At 38.4% G+C, this 15,426-nt stretch overlaps 1 protein-coding gene across 1 annotated transcript; it reads left to right on the forward strand.

The window, feature by feature from the left end:
• The first annotated feature begins 1,319 nt into the window (after positions 1-1,319).
• slc27a1a (solute carrier family 27 member 1a) lies at positions 1,320-15,275 on the forward strand. Its single transcript, XM_079633035.1, has 13 exons — positions 1,320-1,826; positions 1,980-2,147; positions 4,218-4,612; positions 4,691-4,855; positions 7,808-7,877; positions 7,962-8,053; positions 8,214-8,323; positions 11,541-11,750; positions 11,859-11,985; positions 12,337-12,474; positions 12,632-12,796; positions 12,887-13,033; positions 14,272-15,275. The coding sequence occupies exons 2-13, from the start codon at positions 1,981-1,983 to the stop codon at positions 14,427-14,429; spliced, it is 1,944 nt and encodes a 647-aa protein (XP_079489161.1). The 5' UTR covers positions 1,320-1,826; position 1,980; the 3' UTR covers positions 14,430-15,275.
• Positions 15,276-15,426: the final 151 nt, after the last annotated feature.

The raw sequence follows: 15,426 nt of genomic DNA on the forward strand, positions 1-15,426 counted from the left end.
GCCAGCGGTCCCCATGAGGGGAATGGGTTAATAAACATACTAAATTATATATTTTTGAAAATGTAAAAATGCAGAATGTCTCCTGTAAGGGGCAGGTTTAGGGATAGGGGCAGTGTAAGGGGATAGAATATACAGTTTGTACAGTATAAAAACCATTACGCCTATGGAATGTCCCCACAAGGATAGAAATGAAAAACTGTGTGTGTGTGTGTGTGTGTGTAATGAATAGGTATCAAAGTAGGTAACTTTAGTAGCCTACTTGGCGATAAATTGTTAACAGGTTTACGTTTTTGAGGGTTGCAAGTGTGTAAACAAACGTTTGTCCATGAAAGTTACAGTGTTTTTAGTTTTTATTGAAAGGATCCCCATTAGCTACAGCCGTGCTGCAGCTATTCTTCCTGGGGTCCTGAAAAATATGTACATTAAAAATACAACAAATAAATAGAAAAGGTAAACCCACAAACACATACACATATACACATACATATATACACATATCAACGTACATATGTACCCTCATACGGGCATGAGATATACACGTATATAAAAACACATTCTACACATACGCCTATAAATATACCTACACATGTGCATGTACATACATATTCACACACATCTATAAATAAATATAAACAGTCAGATGTATTATTTTGATAGATGCTGTTTTACATTTAATTTAAATTTATTAGCATTGTTAGTAAGCATGATATGTTTTGGCAGTTTATTCCATTCCTTCATACCTCTGAACATGACAGTGTTTTTTATGGCATTTGTTCTTGCTATAGGTAAGGTGAAGTTGCCTTTAGTTGCATGTCTGGTACTGTACTGATGATTGTCTACACTAAAAGAAAGATGCTTGAACAAAACAGAAGGCAATTTTGAGATGGAAATGTTTCTTATGAAAATTAACAGTGAATACAACAGTCTATCTTCGAACCAACAACCAATTAAGATCTTTGTGCATTAATATAATATTTATCCTATAGCTGCACCTAAGTGCTACACGAGCTGCTCTATTCTGTATAAGTTGTAATTTATTAATATATTCACCAGTGGCATTTGACCAAACTGCTGGGCAATAGTCGAGGTATGCCAATATTAGTGCTTTCATTGCATTATTCATAATATTTGTAGTTAAAAATGTGCATGTCTTCTCATAATAGATATACCTCTTCCCATTAATGCAATAATATTATTAATATGTTTTTTCCATGATAATCTTAAGAGTCAACTATTACACCCAGCAGTCTGGTCTCATGCACCTGTTCAATAATTGCGTTATTAATTTTAATATTCATTACAGGATTTTGATTAATGTCACCTGTTAAAACGTGCATGACTTGATTTTTTTATGTATTAACATAATTACCCGCGTGTCTGTGTTATTTGAGTGCGTAATGATAAATAATAAGATAAAAAAAACATTACATTTTAAAAGCATCAGTGACGAGAACACGACGACTTTTACACTTTTATTGTGAAATACTGCCTCTTTCAGCCATTTTGAAAAGCTTTCTCACCAACTCCGGCTTCATGACATGTTGCTGCTGCCTGCAAAGTGCAAACAGCCACTGGATGTTAGTAAACACATAGTTTGTCAAAACCGTGCTGCACATGAAGTGAAAATATTTCCCGAGTAGTGTACTTCTGCATATAACGGACTACCATAGCAAGTTCCCCCTGCTCTGTATTCTCGGACGCTCGTGTTAACTTTCACAGGGGTATAGTTTGGACATAACTGTGGTCAGTCAACCTCTAACTGCACAGCAAGGTCGTCCCATGTCTTGACAGATCAGGGCTGGCTGAACTATATTTGTCTACCATAGGTAAGGTTTCATCACTGTTTTATCGTTTTATGATACCATCATAAACAATCGGTAGACAGTATGTCATCATAACTAACTTATGTTAGCCTAAGTGATGACTTCCAAACGCTGCTGTGTTGAAAAGTGATGTTCTGCATCATGTACCTGTTTCAGGATGCACTATGTGGCGAGGGGCTCCCTGTCCTTCGGTTCTCTGGGCCTGCTCCGTCTGTTTGGGGCATCTTGGTCCTGGAGCCTTGCAGCAGGTCTGGGTGTTTACTTAGGGACAGGAGGCTGGCGGTACCTGTATGTGGTTGTTCGTACAGCTAAAAGGGACATCAAGTGAGTGACTGATATTTTGGATATCATACAAATTCTGCTTTCTAAAAATTTTAAGTTACTATGAAATAAACCATGTATTTATCTGATCTTTTCATCTGTGCATGTTTGGGAAAAAAAATACATTGTAATGTTTCAACTAATTTCGGCATGAAACGCAAATGATAGTTATTTTCTTTCCTATTGTTATGAATCCCTGAAACTGCTTCTCGAACAAGAAAAAATATAGGGCGGGACTTTATTTTGTTCATCAGCAATTGATTGGATGGTTGTGGTGTGCTATTGGTGGATCTCATGAGTGACAGGTTATCTCACCCTTTCGCCAGTAAACACATCAGCAGAGATGACTCTGCAATGGGATGGGAAAATATTTGGATTAAAGATGACCTATTAGTTAAAAAAAATAATGATGCATGGAGCACGGAAAAATTATTTATTATAAATACTGCAGTATTTTAAAAAAAGAAGAAGAAAAAAGAAGAATTGTCCATTTTGATTTCATGGTGACAAAATATCATTACTCAATTGAAATGACAGACTACTCTCTGGTGGCTTTTGGCAGACTTCTCAAATCGTTTCATCTGATTAAACTCCGCTTCGTACAGCCGCCTCTTATTCCAATTTTAGGAAATAGTTAGCCCAAAAAAATGTGATTACTGTCATCATTCAAGGCCTTTTTACATCAACTTATGCATCCACACCAGCGCACAATTAGCCTGGTTCTACCAGACTCTCGTACATTTCATTTGTACAGAGTCTCTCTCTATTGACAAGCGTTAACTTCCTTGAAGGCGGGTCCTCTGTTAAAGTTTAAAACTATTGGATCTGCCCAGATCCACTCTGGATCTGCAGTAACCAATCGCTAACGTTTGGTCGTGACGTATGTCAACTCAAACTAGCGCACGACCTCAACGTCATCGTTCTCAGCCACTCCCTCTGTTCGCTGATTGGACCGGTTAAAAATTGACTGGAGAAAACCCAAGAATATACCACAATCCCAGACGAAGTTCTGAATGAAAATTAAAATTGAGCGGAAGTATGTAGGAGGGCTAGCGCACAATGGCATTGCATCACATCCTCGAGCTCAAAGAAGGATTGATTCTGATTGACTGTCAATGTTTTTATTGTTCATCAGCTGGATAAAATCATTCTGAAAGTGATTCCAATAATATTGTTTCTCTGTGTCGTTATTGTTATAGTTGTGGTGTGGACTTTGCTATTATTTTTTTATTTAGAACTATTTTTTAGAACTGTATCTTTGTGTCTACCAAATCTGTATGAAACCTGTTTTTTCCAGTGAAACTTTGAGAAAATTGAAAGTCGGCATGAAATCAAGTGACTATTCACAGCACACGCTCAGCGTTCACAATCCAAACAACAACTGGGCTAATGGATCATATCAAGCCCCGTCCTACTTTTTATTTTTTCTTCAATAGCAGTTTCACAGAAACACAGTGCTGGTCAGAATTATTTGCCCCCTTGGCAAATAATATAAAAGCCTCACATTTAAAGTAAAGTCTGTCGGAACGTCTGTTTAATGCTAACTGTTTGTTGTCAAATCTGACTAATCAAATCTTTCATATCTCATTTCTGAAATTTAATTTGGTTACGAGACTCGTGAGAACGGCTGTCAAGGGGCAGTCACGGTAGAAATATTTTAAGGGAAATAAAGTGTATTTTCTTTCTTATTTATGTGGTCTATTTTCAATAGTGTAGTGTTGTATGAAGCACAACTCACACAGAAGTCACTTTCAAACCAATGCGGGGACTCCTATTTGTACTTCTTGCAGAATTTTCATGGGGAAATACTTCGTCTTCACACAAAAATTCTGAATCGTGTTGATTCCTGTTGAAAATTACTGGTTTTCGCCCATGAAAAATTGCTGAACAATGTTAAACGTGACTGCAACTTCATTAACAATGGATCTGGCGTAGCACATATAAAGGAATGACTTTATATATTCAAATAAGAGCTACAAAAGAGTAACAAAAAATGACTTAAGTGACTAATGCTTCACATGTATTATTTTCAGCAAGTGTAAATAACTGATTATTCCTCCTCTTGTCCACCAGTGGGCTTTATGTGCTGCTGAGGGTCAAACTGGCGCTATGGCATCATATCCGTCACCGAAACACCATACCCTCCATCTTTGCACAAACCGTAGCTAAACACCCAGACAAGCCTGCGCTCGTGTATGAAGCCACTGGGGAAACGTGGACTTTCTGCCAGTTAGATCAGATATCCAATGCTGTGGCCCATTGGGCACTGAGCCAGGGCTGGACCTCAGGAGATGTGGTGGCACTCTTCATGGAGAGCCGGCCGCTCCAAGTGGCGCTCTGGCTTGGCCTGGCCAAAGTAGGTGTGGAGGCTGCGCTCATTAACTTCAACCTCCGAAAGGATTCGCTCCTGCACTGCGTGGGTGTGTCAGAATCCCGAGGGATGGTGTTTGGAGCAGAGCTAGCAGACGGTGAGTCGAAAACCTTCTCTTTGACTCTTTGATCAGGACCATGCAACTAAATGCACATGCCTCCCTGTGTGTATGTAGCCCTGTCTGAAGTGAGCTCTTCCTTGAGTGAGACCATGGTGCGGTTCAGCACGGGAGACCTCAGTCCAGACCAGATGGCCGCTCTGAAATGTCAGCCCCTTGACTCCATTCTGGCATCTGCCCCTCAACACCCACCACCGTCCACTGTGTCCAAGGGCTTCAACGGTGAGATTCACAGTATTACGAGGGTTTACTTGTAGAGCAGAGGTGTCGAACACGCAGACCATGGGTCGGATACGGCTTGTGGAGGAGTCTAAGGCCCTGTTTACTCCTGTTATTAAGATGCGTTTTGGTTGACCGCAAGTGGACGAGGCTAAATACAGGCGTAAACGGGGTCTAAAATGTTTTGAGCTTGTCCACTTTTCGACCACTTACAGAGGGAGTCGAAAACACATTCGACCGGATTGCTTTCGTAGTGTAAACGCTCATGTGGTTGAATGCTTTCGAACAGCAGCAAAATGCCGCCTACTCTACTCCTACTGACCTGATGAGTAAACATTAGGAAGGAAGCGCACTAGCCAGACGGGATATAAAATTTGTCGGCTGAAGACCCAAGCTGTGTCAGAACAGAAATGAAAGCTGATGCTCTCCGTATGGTTTTCTGTTTTCTCTGGTCATGTAATGTAAATTGCGTGAGTTTATTTTTGTCCATTAGATTGAAATATCTGAAAAGAAACCGCCTATAGACCCTCCCCTCGAAGAAATCAGGAAATAAGTGGTTGAAATTGGACAAAAGAGACGGATTAAAACACCAGGTGTAAAAAAGGATGTATCTCACTCGTCTAATTGTGATCCGATCGACCAAAACGCATCTTAATACCAGGTGTAAACAGGGCCTAAGTTGGCATGTGGAAAGATATAATTTATTTTATGGGTTTGGGCTGTTGTTATATGAGCGCTGACATCATTGAGTATATCACTAACTTTGCAAAAATCAAATAAGAAATGCTTTGAGAGAGTCCATGTATTCACTTTATGTTGAACCATTGCACTTATCCAAGCAACACACAGTAGTGTTTAGGTAATGAATGACTGCATTTTTTAACAAATTGTTTAAGTGAATGATTCAATGACCCATTCGTTAAGTGTAACCAATTAAAAATGGCCTTCATAAGCTGAAGTTTATTGTAGTCCAGCCCTCCAAAATGAAAATGAGTTTGACACCCCTGCTGTAGAGACTCATTTCGAGAGGTCCCTGATGGATGGCTCAAGTGGTCATTTCACCTCACTTTGACTATCAGCGCACTGGAGTGTTACATTTATTTCACATCTTGTGCTTTTATGATCTCTGCTGCTGCAGTTTTGTAGCAAAACTTTGTGTTGTGGGCCATTATGGAAGTTTTTATGGAGGTGAGTTACAAAAAACTTCTAGACAATTGGTTTTGAATCCTTATGAAGGACAGGCTTTAGTGCAGATATTAGAATGATGTGTTAACCTTGTCTATCTGTTTATCCTGAGGGCTACTAGTTGTGTTTTTTTGTCCGTTGTCCATGTGTAAAGTATATTTTTGATGTCCTCCCTAGCAATAAGAGTGTATTCCACTTCTCCTTGATTGTATTCATCCTCAGACTAGCCTATTCATTACAAATATGGTGGATTGTCTATTGCACAAGTTGTTAGAAGAACACTTCATATTGTGCTGCTGGCAGTGGGATTGGTTTCTTTGTGTAATAGCCCTGAATCAGACAAAAGTAGCAAATTAATTAGATTTTTAATTAGCTAGTCTCAGAGATGTATTAGCTCAAATAAAGTGTGTCCACTCTTGTGAAGTGATGGTGATTTATCAAGTGGTCTTCAGTTCTGTTAAAAGCTCTTTTGATGATAAGAGACGGTCATCTTTTTGAAGACAAGCGTGTGATTGAGAACGAGAAAGAAAGGGCAGAAAATATAGGTAACGAAATATTTAGGAATGTCAGAATAACGTATTTTTACTATGTTCAGCATTGCCAACAGAATATCCAACTACTACGTTATGTAGTATGTATATTGTGCACTAGGAATGTCATCGTATCAAAATATCAGTAGTTGATATTAATAATGAAATTTCACAATTGTCGATACAATTTTCAATACTACAGCAAAATCTAAAATGCTATTTCTTTTATGCAAATATGCTTTATTTAAAGGTGCATTGTGTAATATTTAAGGGGATCTGTTGACAGAAATGCAATATCATATACATAACTATGTTTTCAGTGGTGTGTAAAGACCTTATATAATGAACCGTTATGTTGGTATTACCTTAGAATGAATGAGCCATTTCTATATACATGCACATTGAAATGCGCCGACATGTTTCTACAGTAGCCCTAAACGGACAAACGCGTTTCGTTACTACCGGTATGTTGTTCTTCGTGCAAGGAAGCTAACTTAAGTCAGCGAATAAAACACTGACACAATGATGAACAAGTAACAATAATATTTGCAATAACATATCGTTTTACTGAATAATAAAGTAAACATAATTTCTTAATTTATATTTGTAAAGAAACCTTTGTAAAGATTGCTTAACTGGATATTCTCTGCTGTCTCAGACTATGACGGTTGCCATTCGTAACCTCACCACTAGAAGCCGCTAAAAATCACACACTGCACCTTTAAGGTTACTTAAATAAAGATTACTTTTTTCCAAGTTTTTCAGATATCTAATTGCATTATAAAGGATTTTAAATAATTAACCAAATAATAAACATTAAAAAATTTAACAGAAATTGATCAAAAAGACAATAAATTATTAAATAATATAATTATGAAATGTTTTGTCACAATTGTATTATGTTAAAAAAGTACCCAAAAATTTTTCTAAACATAAACTTTTTCCAAAAATATTTTTTAAATATCTTATGCTCACCAAGGCTGCATTTATTTGATCACAATATACAAACAGTAAAAACAGTAATATTGTGAAAATGATGGGTATGTGTATGCTAGTTTGTGCCGTTTAATATGTTATGGTTTTATAATAGTTATTTGTAACATTATAAATGTCTTTGCTGTCACTTTTGATCAATTTAACGCATCCTTGCTTAATAATGCACTGCACACTAGACAGTTACCATTGAACTAGTAGTCCAAGCATCACCCATGTCTCATCATGTGTTCCCTCTCTCATACAGATCGCTTGTTCTATATCTACACTTCTGGCACCACTGGACTCCCTAAAGCTGCTATAGTGGTGCACAGTCGGTAACCTGCTCGCAGCCACGTCACAATCTTACAGCTTTCCTTAGAAACGAAACAAGCTTTTATTAAACTACTTCTATTTCCTAGGTATTACAGGATTGCTGCTTTCGGGTACCATTCTTTTCGTATGCGGCCAGACGACATCATCTATGACTGTTTACCCCTCTACCACTCAGCAGGTGTGTAGTGCAAATCACAGACATGTTGCTCCTGACCTCATAGGCTCTATGTATTTCTATAAATAAGTTTTAAGCTGTTAGATATTGTTGGTTTCAAATTAAACATACTGTTGCAGATTTCACAAATAGCTCAACGTCTGTTGGATTTACTCATTAACAGGTAATATTATGGGTGTGGGCCAGTGTCTGATTCACGGTATTACTGTGGTGGTCAAGAAGAAGTTCTCAGCAAGTCGCTTCTGGGAAGACTGTATCAAACATAACTGCACTGTAAGTCACTTACATTTGGGTCATTAATGGCAAATAAGGGTACATTTGCACGACAACAGTGTACTAAAAATGGAAACGTTTTTCCTTTGCGTTTTTCACGTACAGACGACACCATAGCCAAAACGATCCCCAGATCACTCGGATCCACGAAAACGACTAAAAATGTTGTATTATTCATGCCATGCCATGTCACTTCGTAAAGAAACACTACGCACCTCTAGACTGAACACATAATACGCATGCGTTGTGACGTCACCGTTACAAATTTGTAGTTTACACAGAGATGATATCGGTAACGTTTTCAAAAACCTGCACTTTAAAACCCATTTTCAAAGGTTCGCGTTTTCAGGCCAAAACGCATAAAAAGTTTGTGTAAATGCCCCTAAGAATGCCCAAGATAAGGATCATTTAAAAAGGTAATATTTACTTTTGTTACATATGGTCTTTTAAAAGCCTATATACCATTTTCAACAAAAATTAGCTGTGAGTAATTCATTTTCCCTTACATCTGAGTGTACATAGTCTCATGTAGCCTGACCTTCAGACTAACTGCAGAAGATCTGGACACTATAGCAGCTTTCATTGGTCAAGGACCGCCCAGAGGCCTTCTAATTGACATGAAAAGCAACCAATCACAGTTAGTTTTGTTCAACATCATGTTTAGGGGCGTCAAAATATAAAGTCGGTATCAATAATAGACCATATATCATTCATTCAAGAACGTTGTGCAAACATCTGCTTGAAGCATATCTCTCCACTTTTTAATGGCAACAAGTAGTTCGAGAGAACCCAACTCAAGAATGCAATGTCAGCTGCGATGTCAGCGTCTTTTCTTTCATGTTTACAGACATATGCTGCTAATATACGCTTCTCGGTTAAATACTTTCCCTGAACTTCCATAATTGATGTGAGAGGGCGCACAACTAATAAAATTTGATCACTACGGGGTCCTTCCCAAGTTCTTGCAAAGGGTCGGCCAGGCTTGGAAAATAATACTCTTCCCTTATCTGATATCTCCATTTAGACTATGCTCTTGGCGAAACAACCCAAGCTAGATGAAGTGACTCTGACAAGCTTAGGCTTAAAAGGAGGTAAAAACGTTGTGATTTGCAATGGACACAGACGAAATGATGATACAAGCTTTTGCTTTCCGTACCAGGTCTTAAAGGCCTAGTTGCAGCCTGGGGGAATGTAGAAATGATCGCTGTTGAAATCGCTGTGGTTGGTACGAGAATGCGATTCATATCAGATTTATTTCCCACATATAAATAAGGCCTGACACTGATCTGACAATATTAGAATCCATGTGCTGTTTTCCTGCTTACACGTTCATGGGTTATGTCTAATCTGTGCCGCATGGGAGGAAAACAAATCTGAATTGGGACACTTGAACCATGTAATGTAAATGCGGCCTAAGTGCCTCAAGCAAAACTCTTGGACGTGTTTTAAGAGTCCATGCTGTGGTCTTCACATATTTTTGAAAATTTGTTGGTTTTCATGTATACTTCTGCGTCGTTGTCCGCGTTGACATGCAATTACACATGCAGCGGGAGCATGTGAAACCCGAGGGAGGGGTTCTAGCTGACCAATCACAGCGCTTGCGTCCGCGCAGAATTGACGCGTTGCTACATTTTTGGAGAAGCTACACACAGCCTACGACGTAGCTACGGCGGAAGTTCGACGCTGAAGTATAAATTGGGCTTCAGGCTGAGACTAGTGTACCTAACTTTTTCAAAACGAGGTTTTAGTTGTATTTTTTAAGGTGGACAGTTGCTTTGAATCATGAAAATCAATGTTTTATCTAACTTGGCCATTTGACACTGAATTAACCTGAAATGAAATGGTATTTATTTGACATTTCTAAAAGGCATGCTGACCTTATATTTTCAAATTCTATATTAAAATAGATATTGATGTTTAATGTCAGATTTGTATAAGTCAATGCTTATATGAAGTGTATTTAACCCTTTCCTCGCCAATGTTGTTTTTAAGTTGGGAGCCAGCGCCAGCATTTTTGTTTGCTTTCACAAAAGCTTTGTGGGCCCCCAGAATATATTTCAGAAGATGTGCAATAGCACCACCCCCCTCCCCCCATCCGTATAATAGTGAAAACATGGATTCCTGGGAAATTCTGTCAATGCCGGGGAAAGAGTTAATGCGCTTTTAAATAAATTAATATATCCAAGAGCTTCAGTTCAGTTCATCTTTATTCATTTCCCGAAGGCAATTTGGTTGCAGCAAACAAGCATACACATAAACAATGTCACACACGCATAGAAATAGAGGAAAAAAGGTACCGGTACCCAATAAATACTTTTACCTTGAGTTTAAAAACTTTACAGCAGAGGGGACAAATTAATTTTTAAACCGATTAGTTTTACTAAGCGGAGTTCTATACCGGCTACCGGAAGAAGATGGAACTCATAATACAAGGGGTGGGAATCTTCTAACAAAATGTTCTGGGCTTTACCCAACGCCTGTCTATGGTATAACTGGGCCATAGTCATCTGCTTCCTCCCTGTTATTTTATTTCCCTGATTTACCATCCTCTCAATACGATTTTTATTTTTCACATTCAGAGAATTGAACCAGCACAACAATGAAAAGGATAAAAACGACTCAATATAGGATCTATAGAACGTGCACGTCAATGTTTTATCCACATTAAATGACAATGAATGAAGCAATACAATCTTTGCTGCCCCTTCTTACACAAAGCATCAGTATTTGCGGAAAAAGTCAATTTACAATCTAATACAGTACCTAAATACTTGTACTGTTCAACACTCTGGATACCTGCTCCATTAATACTTATTTGCTTATCATGAATTGATTTCCCCCTCAATCTAAAATCAATAGTCATCTCTTTAGTTTTCAGAACATTAAGTTTTAAAAAAGCATTCTGACACCAAACAGTAAAATCATCAACCACAGAACCGTGCATAGAATCCTCCTCACTCAATAAGCTAACAATTACAGAGTCATCAGCCAATTTTAAGATGTGCCTATTACTAAAACTACTCTTACAATCATTAGTGTACAAAATAAATAATAAGGGAGAGAGGACACATCCTTGAGGTGACCCAGTAGATGACACCAGCCATTCACTTACAAGCTACTTTAATGTTTCAGTGTTATGAGTGAATAAATTCACTAATAAAACAAGAGTGTGTCGTTCTTACTCTCACAATAGTCTGTGTTTTTCTCTCTCTTCCAGGTTGTGCAGTACATAGGCGAGATTTGCCGTTACTTGCTGTCCCAGCCCGTGCGGCCCACGGAGCGACAGCACCGGGTGCGCTTGGCTGTGGGGAACGGGCTGCGGCCGAGCGTGTGGGAGGCCTTCGTGGAGCGCTTTGGAGTAAAACAGATTGGCGAGTTCTATGGAGCCACCGAGTGCAACTGCAGCATTGCCAATATGGACGGCAAGGTCAGATATCAGTGTTGTTCTGAGAACGTTAAATATTGAATTGATTGATGGATTTTGTCGGTTGTAACCGTTAAACGAATGGTTAATAACTCACTCTCAACACGGCAGGTTGGAGCTTGTGGGTTTAACAGTCGCATTCTTCCTAATGTGTACCCCATCCGATTGGTGAAAGTGAACGAGGAAACCATGGAACTGGTTCGAGACAAGCAGGGACTGTGTGTGCCTTGCCGACCTGGTGCGTTCAGAGCCAAGAACTCGTGTTTGATTTATATATGCGGAACATGTGGTCATGCAGTAGGTTTTACATCATTTTTAGATCTGGTCTAAGTCTGATATATGGTGGCTTCACAATATATTTGGACACTTTAAAATGTATGAATATCATTGCGTTATATAAAATATCAAAGCAAATGGCATGTACGTTAAATAAAGAGAGCCCATGCACACTTATCAAGTAAACTGGTGTTGGCATTTTACTGCAATAAACTGTAACAATGTACAAAATGAATGAATAGTCATTCTCCTCTCACAGTGCCCGTATCATGTGCCCGGTTTTTCCTCTTCATTTATTGTCTTCAACTCACAGGAGAACCTGGGCTGTTGGTGGGGAGAATTAATCAGCAAGATCCTCTGCGTCGGTTTGATGGATACGCTAGTCAGGATGCCACCAGGAAGAAGATCGCCTACAATGTGTTCAGGAAGAATGACTCTGCATATCTGTCAGGTGCACCTTTAACACACTGCAAAGAAGTGGCAGTGTCTGATATTTTCTGACAGCGTGGAAGTAAATGTTGTGGATGGTTTTAGACTGCAAGACAAAACTCACAAATGCATCCATTCACTACTCAGAAAACTTATTTTGTTGGTATGGTGTCTCTCAGGTGATGTTTTAGTTATGGATGAGCTTGGATACATGTACTTCCGGGACCGGAGTGGTGACACGTTTCGTTGGAAAGGTGAGAACGTCTCCACTACTGAAGTGGAAGGAACACTGAGCAGCCTTTTGGGACAGATTGATGTAGCAGTGTTTGGAGTAAACGTACCAGGTGAGACGGACAAAGCAGCTTTGGTCCTAAATTTCCAAGGACCCATAATTCCAAAGTCCCCTTATACCGTTTGTGTGTGTGTTTGTATAGGTGTGGAGGGGAAAGCCGGAATGGCTGCCATCGCTGACTCAACAGGAAGCTTTAACTGTAATTCTTTCCTGAGAGAGATTCAGCAAGCTCTTCCTCCATACGCACGGCCAATATTTCTACGCATCTCCCCATGTGTGGATACCACAGGTGAGGAAAGATCCTCAAATATCCTGCCTGGATTGGGTGATATATTGCTGAAGACGTATCTTTTTCGGCAGCACTTGATCCAGTACTAAATAAAAAGAGTAAATGTAATGTAAATATATTGAGTATTTTGCCATATATGCACTGTAGTTTTGCAATGCATATATGCAGTGTAAAGCTAAGCAACTTTGTGAATGTCACAATGATTAACTCTTTCCCTCCATTGACGAAATGTTCTGGCTTTCCAGGTTTCCTCTGTTATACAGTAGGGGGCGCTATTGCGCATCTTCTGAAAGAGTACATCATTTCCGGATCAAAACAAAGGCGAAAAATGAGCAGAAACAATTGATAAAAGCATTTCTTATGCATGTTATAGTCTTTGAAAAAATTAGATTTTCTCAGCTTTTTGTTAGGGACTCTTTATCTCACATTCATGAGTTATCTCATATTTCAGGACTCTTTCTCTCATTTGTGAGTTATGCACTAATAATTTGACCCTTTTCTCACATTTATGATTCATAATCTCATAATCTGGGACTATTTTTCTCACTTTTGTGAGTTATTATGTCATAATTCTGACTCTTTTTCTCACATGTGTTTGCTATCTCATAATTCTGACTCTTTCTCTCATTTGTGAGTCTCTCTTTCTCTCATTTATCTCACAATTCTGACTCTTTCTCAGATTTTGTGAGATATCTCGACTTTTTAATTCTGACTTAATTTCTGTGATATAAACTTGCGATTCTGAGAAAAAAAAAGTTGCAATTGCTAGGTATAGTTTTTTTTATTACAGTGTTGGAAACCAAGCTTCCATATTAATGTGCTATTTATTGGCCTATTAAGTTTTCCCCCAAAAAAACTCTCCCTGTCTCTCAAATTGTGAATTTGAGAACTTCACTTGCAAACATAATGTTAGAGTTGATCAGTTTGATTCACTTACGTGAATCGGTTTAAACTGTGCGTTTCAAAGAATTTGAAGAACAATCATTTCTGTTAATAACTATGTTTTCAATTGGTGAGCATGAAAGAAATTATTAAATATAATTGTGTGTTGTGTTTATTTATTTAAACTAGATTTCTAGTAATTTTTTTAAACATTTTTAATCTACCGTAGTTGGCCACAATGGCCATATGGTTGAAATGATGGTTGATCTGATTGATGAAGACCCATTGTTTTTCTCAAATATTTCAAAAATGGTGTGTATGCTGTGAACTGATTTCCCACTCTTACCCATTCACAGGAACATTTAAAATTCAGAAGACCAGATTGCAGAGGGAAGGATACGATCCACGGCTCACAACTGACCAGATCTACTTCCTGAACTCCAGAGCAGGCCGTTACGAGCTTGTGAACGAGGAGCTGTACAGTGCTTTCGAAGAAGGCAGGATATCCCTTTGAGACGAAGAAGAGAAGGTAGCCTGAACCTACCTGGTCATCTTCTAACATGTGACCGCGCAGTGTTACCGCAATACTGCGACAGAAACCACTCAGATTAGTTCTGCTAGCATGTAGACACTTCTTTTGCATTTACATTCTTCAAATTTATAGTATTGCATTTGAAGAGGTTTCTTCAATTTGGTAGCCTACTAGAAAGCACAAGCTGTATCTTGGCAATGACAAACTAATGATCTAATATGCAATAGATGGGACAGTAAGAGAGAATTATTCTTTTAATGTGTTATTCTTAGTTGATGGTGAGCACAGGTAACGAAATACATGTGCACTCCCAATTTAACAACCAAAACAACAACACAAAGCCAATGGGATGAAAAATGAAACTCCACTAGGATGTCTGGCTTTGACATTAGACTTATACCACTACAAACCAGCAAGTTAAAAGCATTTTGAAGCCTGAATGATGATGATTGGTGTACGTTAACGGAATTGAGATTTTTACTACTTAAACATTGTTAAAATTGCCTAACTCCAAAGTGACTTTTAGAGAGCTGAAAGATACAGTGTCTTTGTAAACAGCCAAAATAAAGTGCCTTAGATTTTACCTCCTCAAGCTTTACTCATGTGTGATATATGACAAGATGAATGGCCTGACACTGATACATGAACAAAGACGTTTTTAAAACTAAAACAGTGTAATCACATGAATCTACTGCAATCTAAATGAATAAATAAACATTTTTACTGCATTTTTCTTCTCTTTTCTGATTCTATCGACATTTATTTTTGTTGAATCTCACAAAGAAAGGAAAGGGTCATATTTATATATAAAATATTAAATTGCTCATTAAAAAAAAAAAAAAAAAATTATGTTGAAGTAATATAATTAAACCAAACCAAACCAAACTTGGGTCTTCAGCCCACAGAGTTTAAATCCGTCTGGCTAGCGCACTTCCTATTATGTTTACTCATCAGGTCAGTAGGAGTAGAGTAGATGGTC

This window comes from Phoxinus phoxinus, assembly GCF_949152265.1.
Source record: "Phoxinus phoxinus genome assembly, chromosome: 1".
Classification (NCBI taxonomy): Eukaryota; Metazoa; Chordata; class Actinopteri; order Cypriniformes; family Leuciscidae; genus Phoxinus; species Phoxinus phoxinus.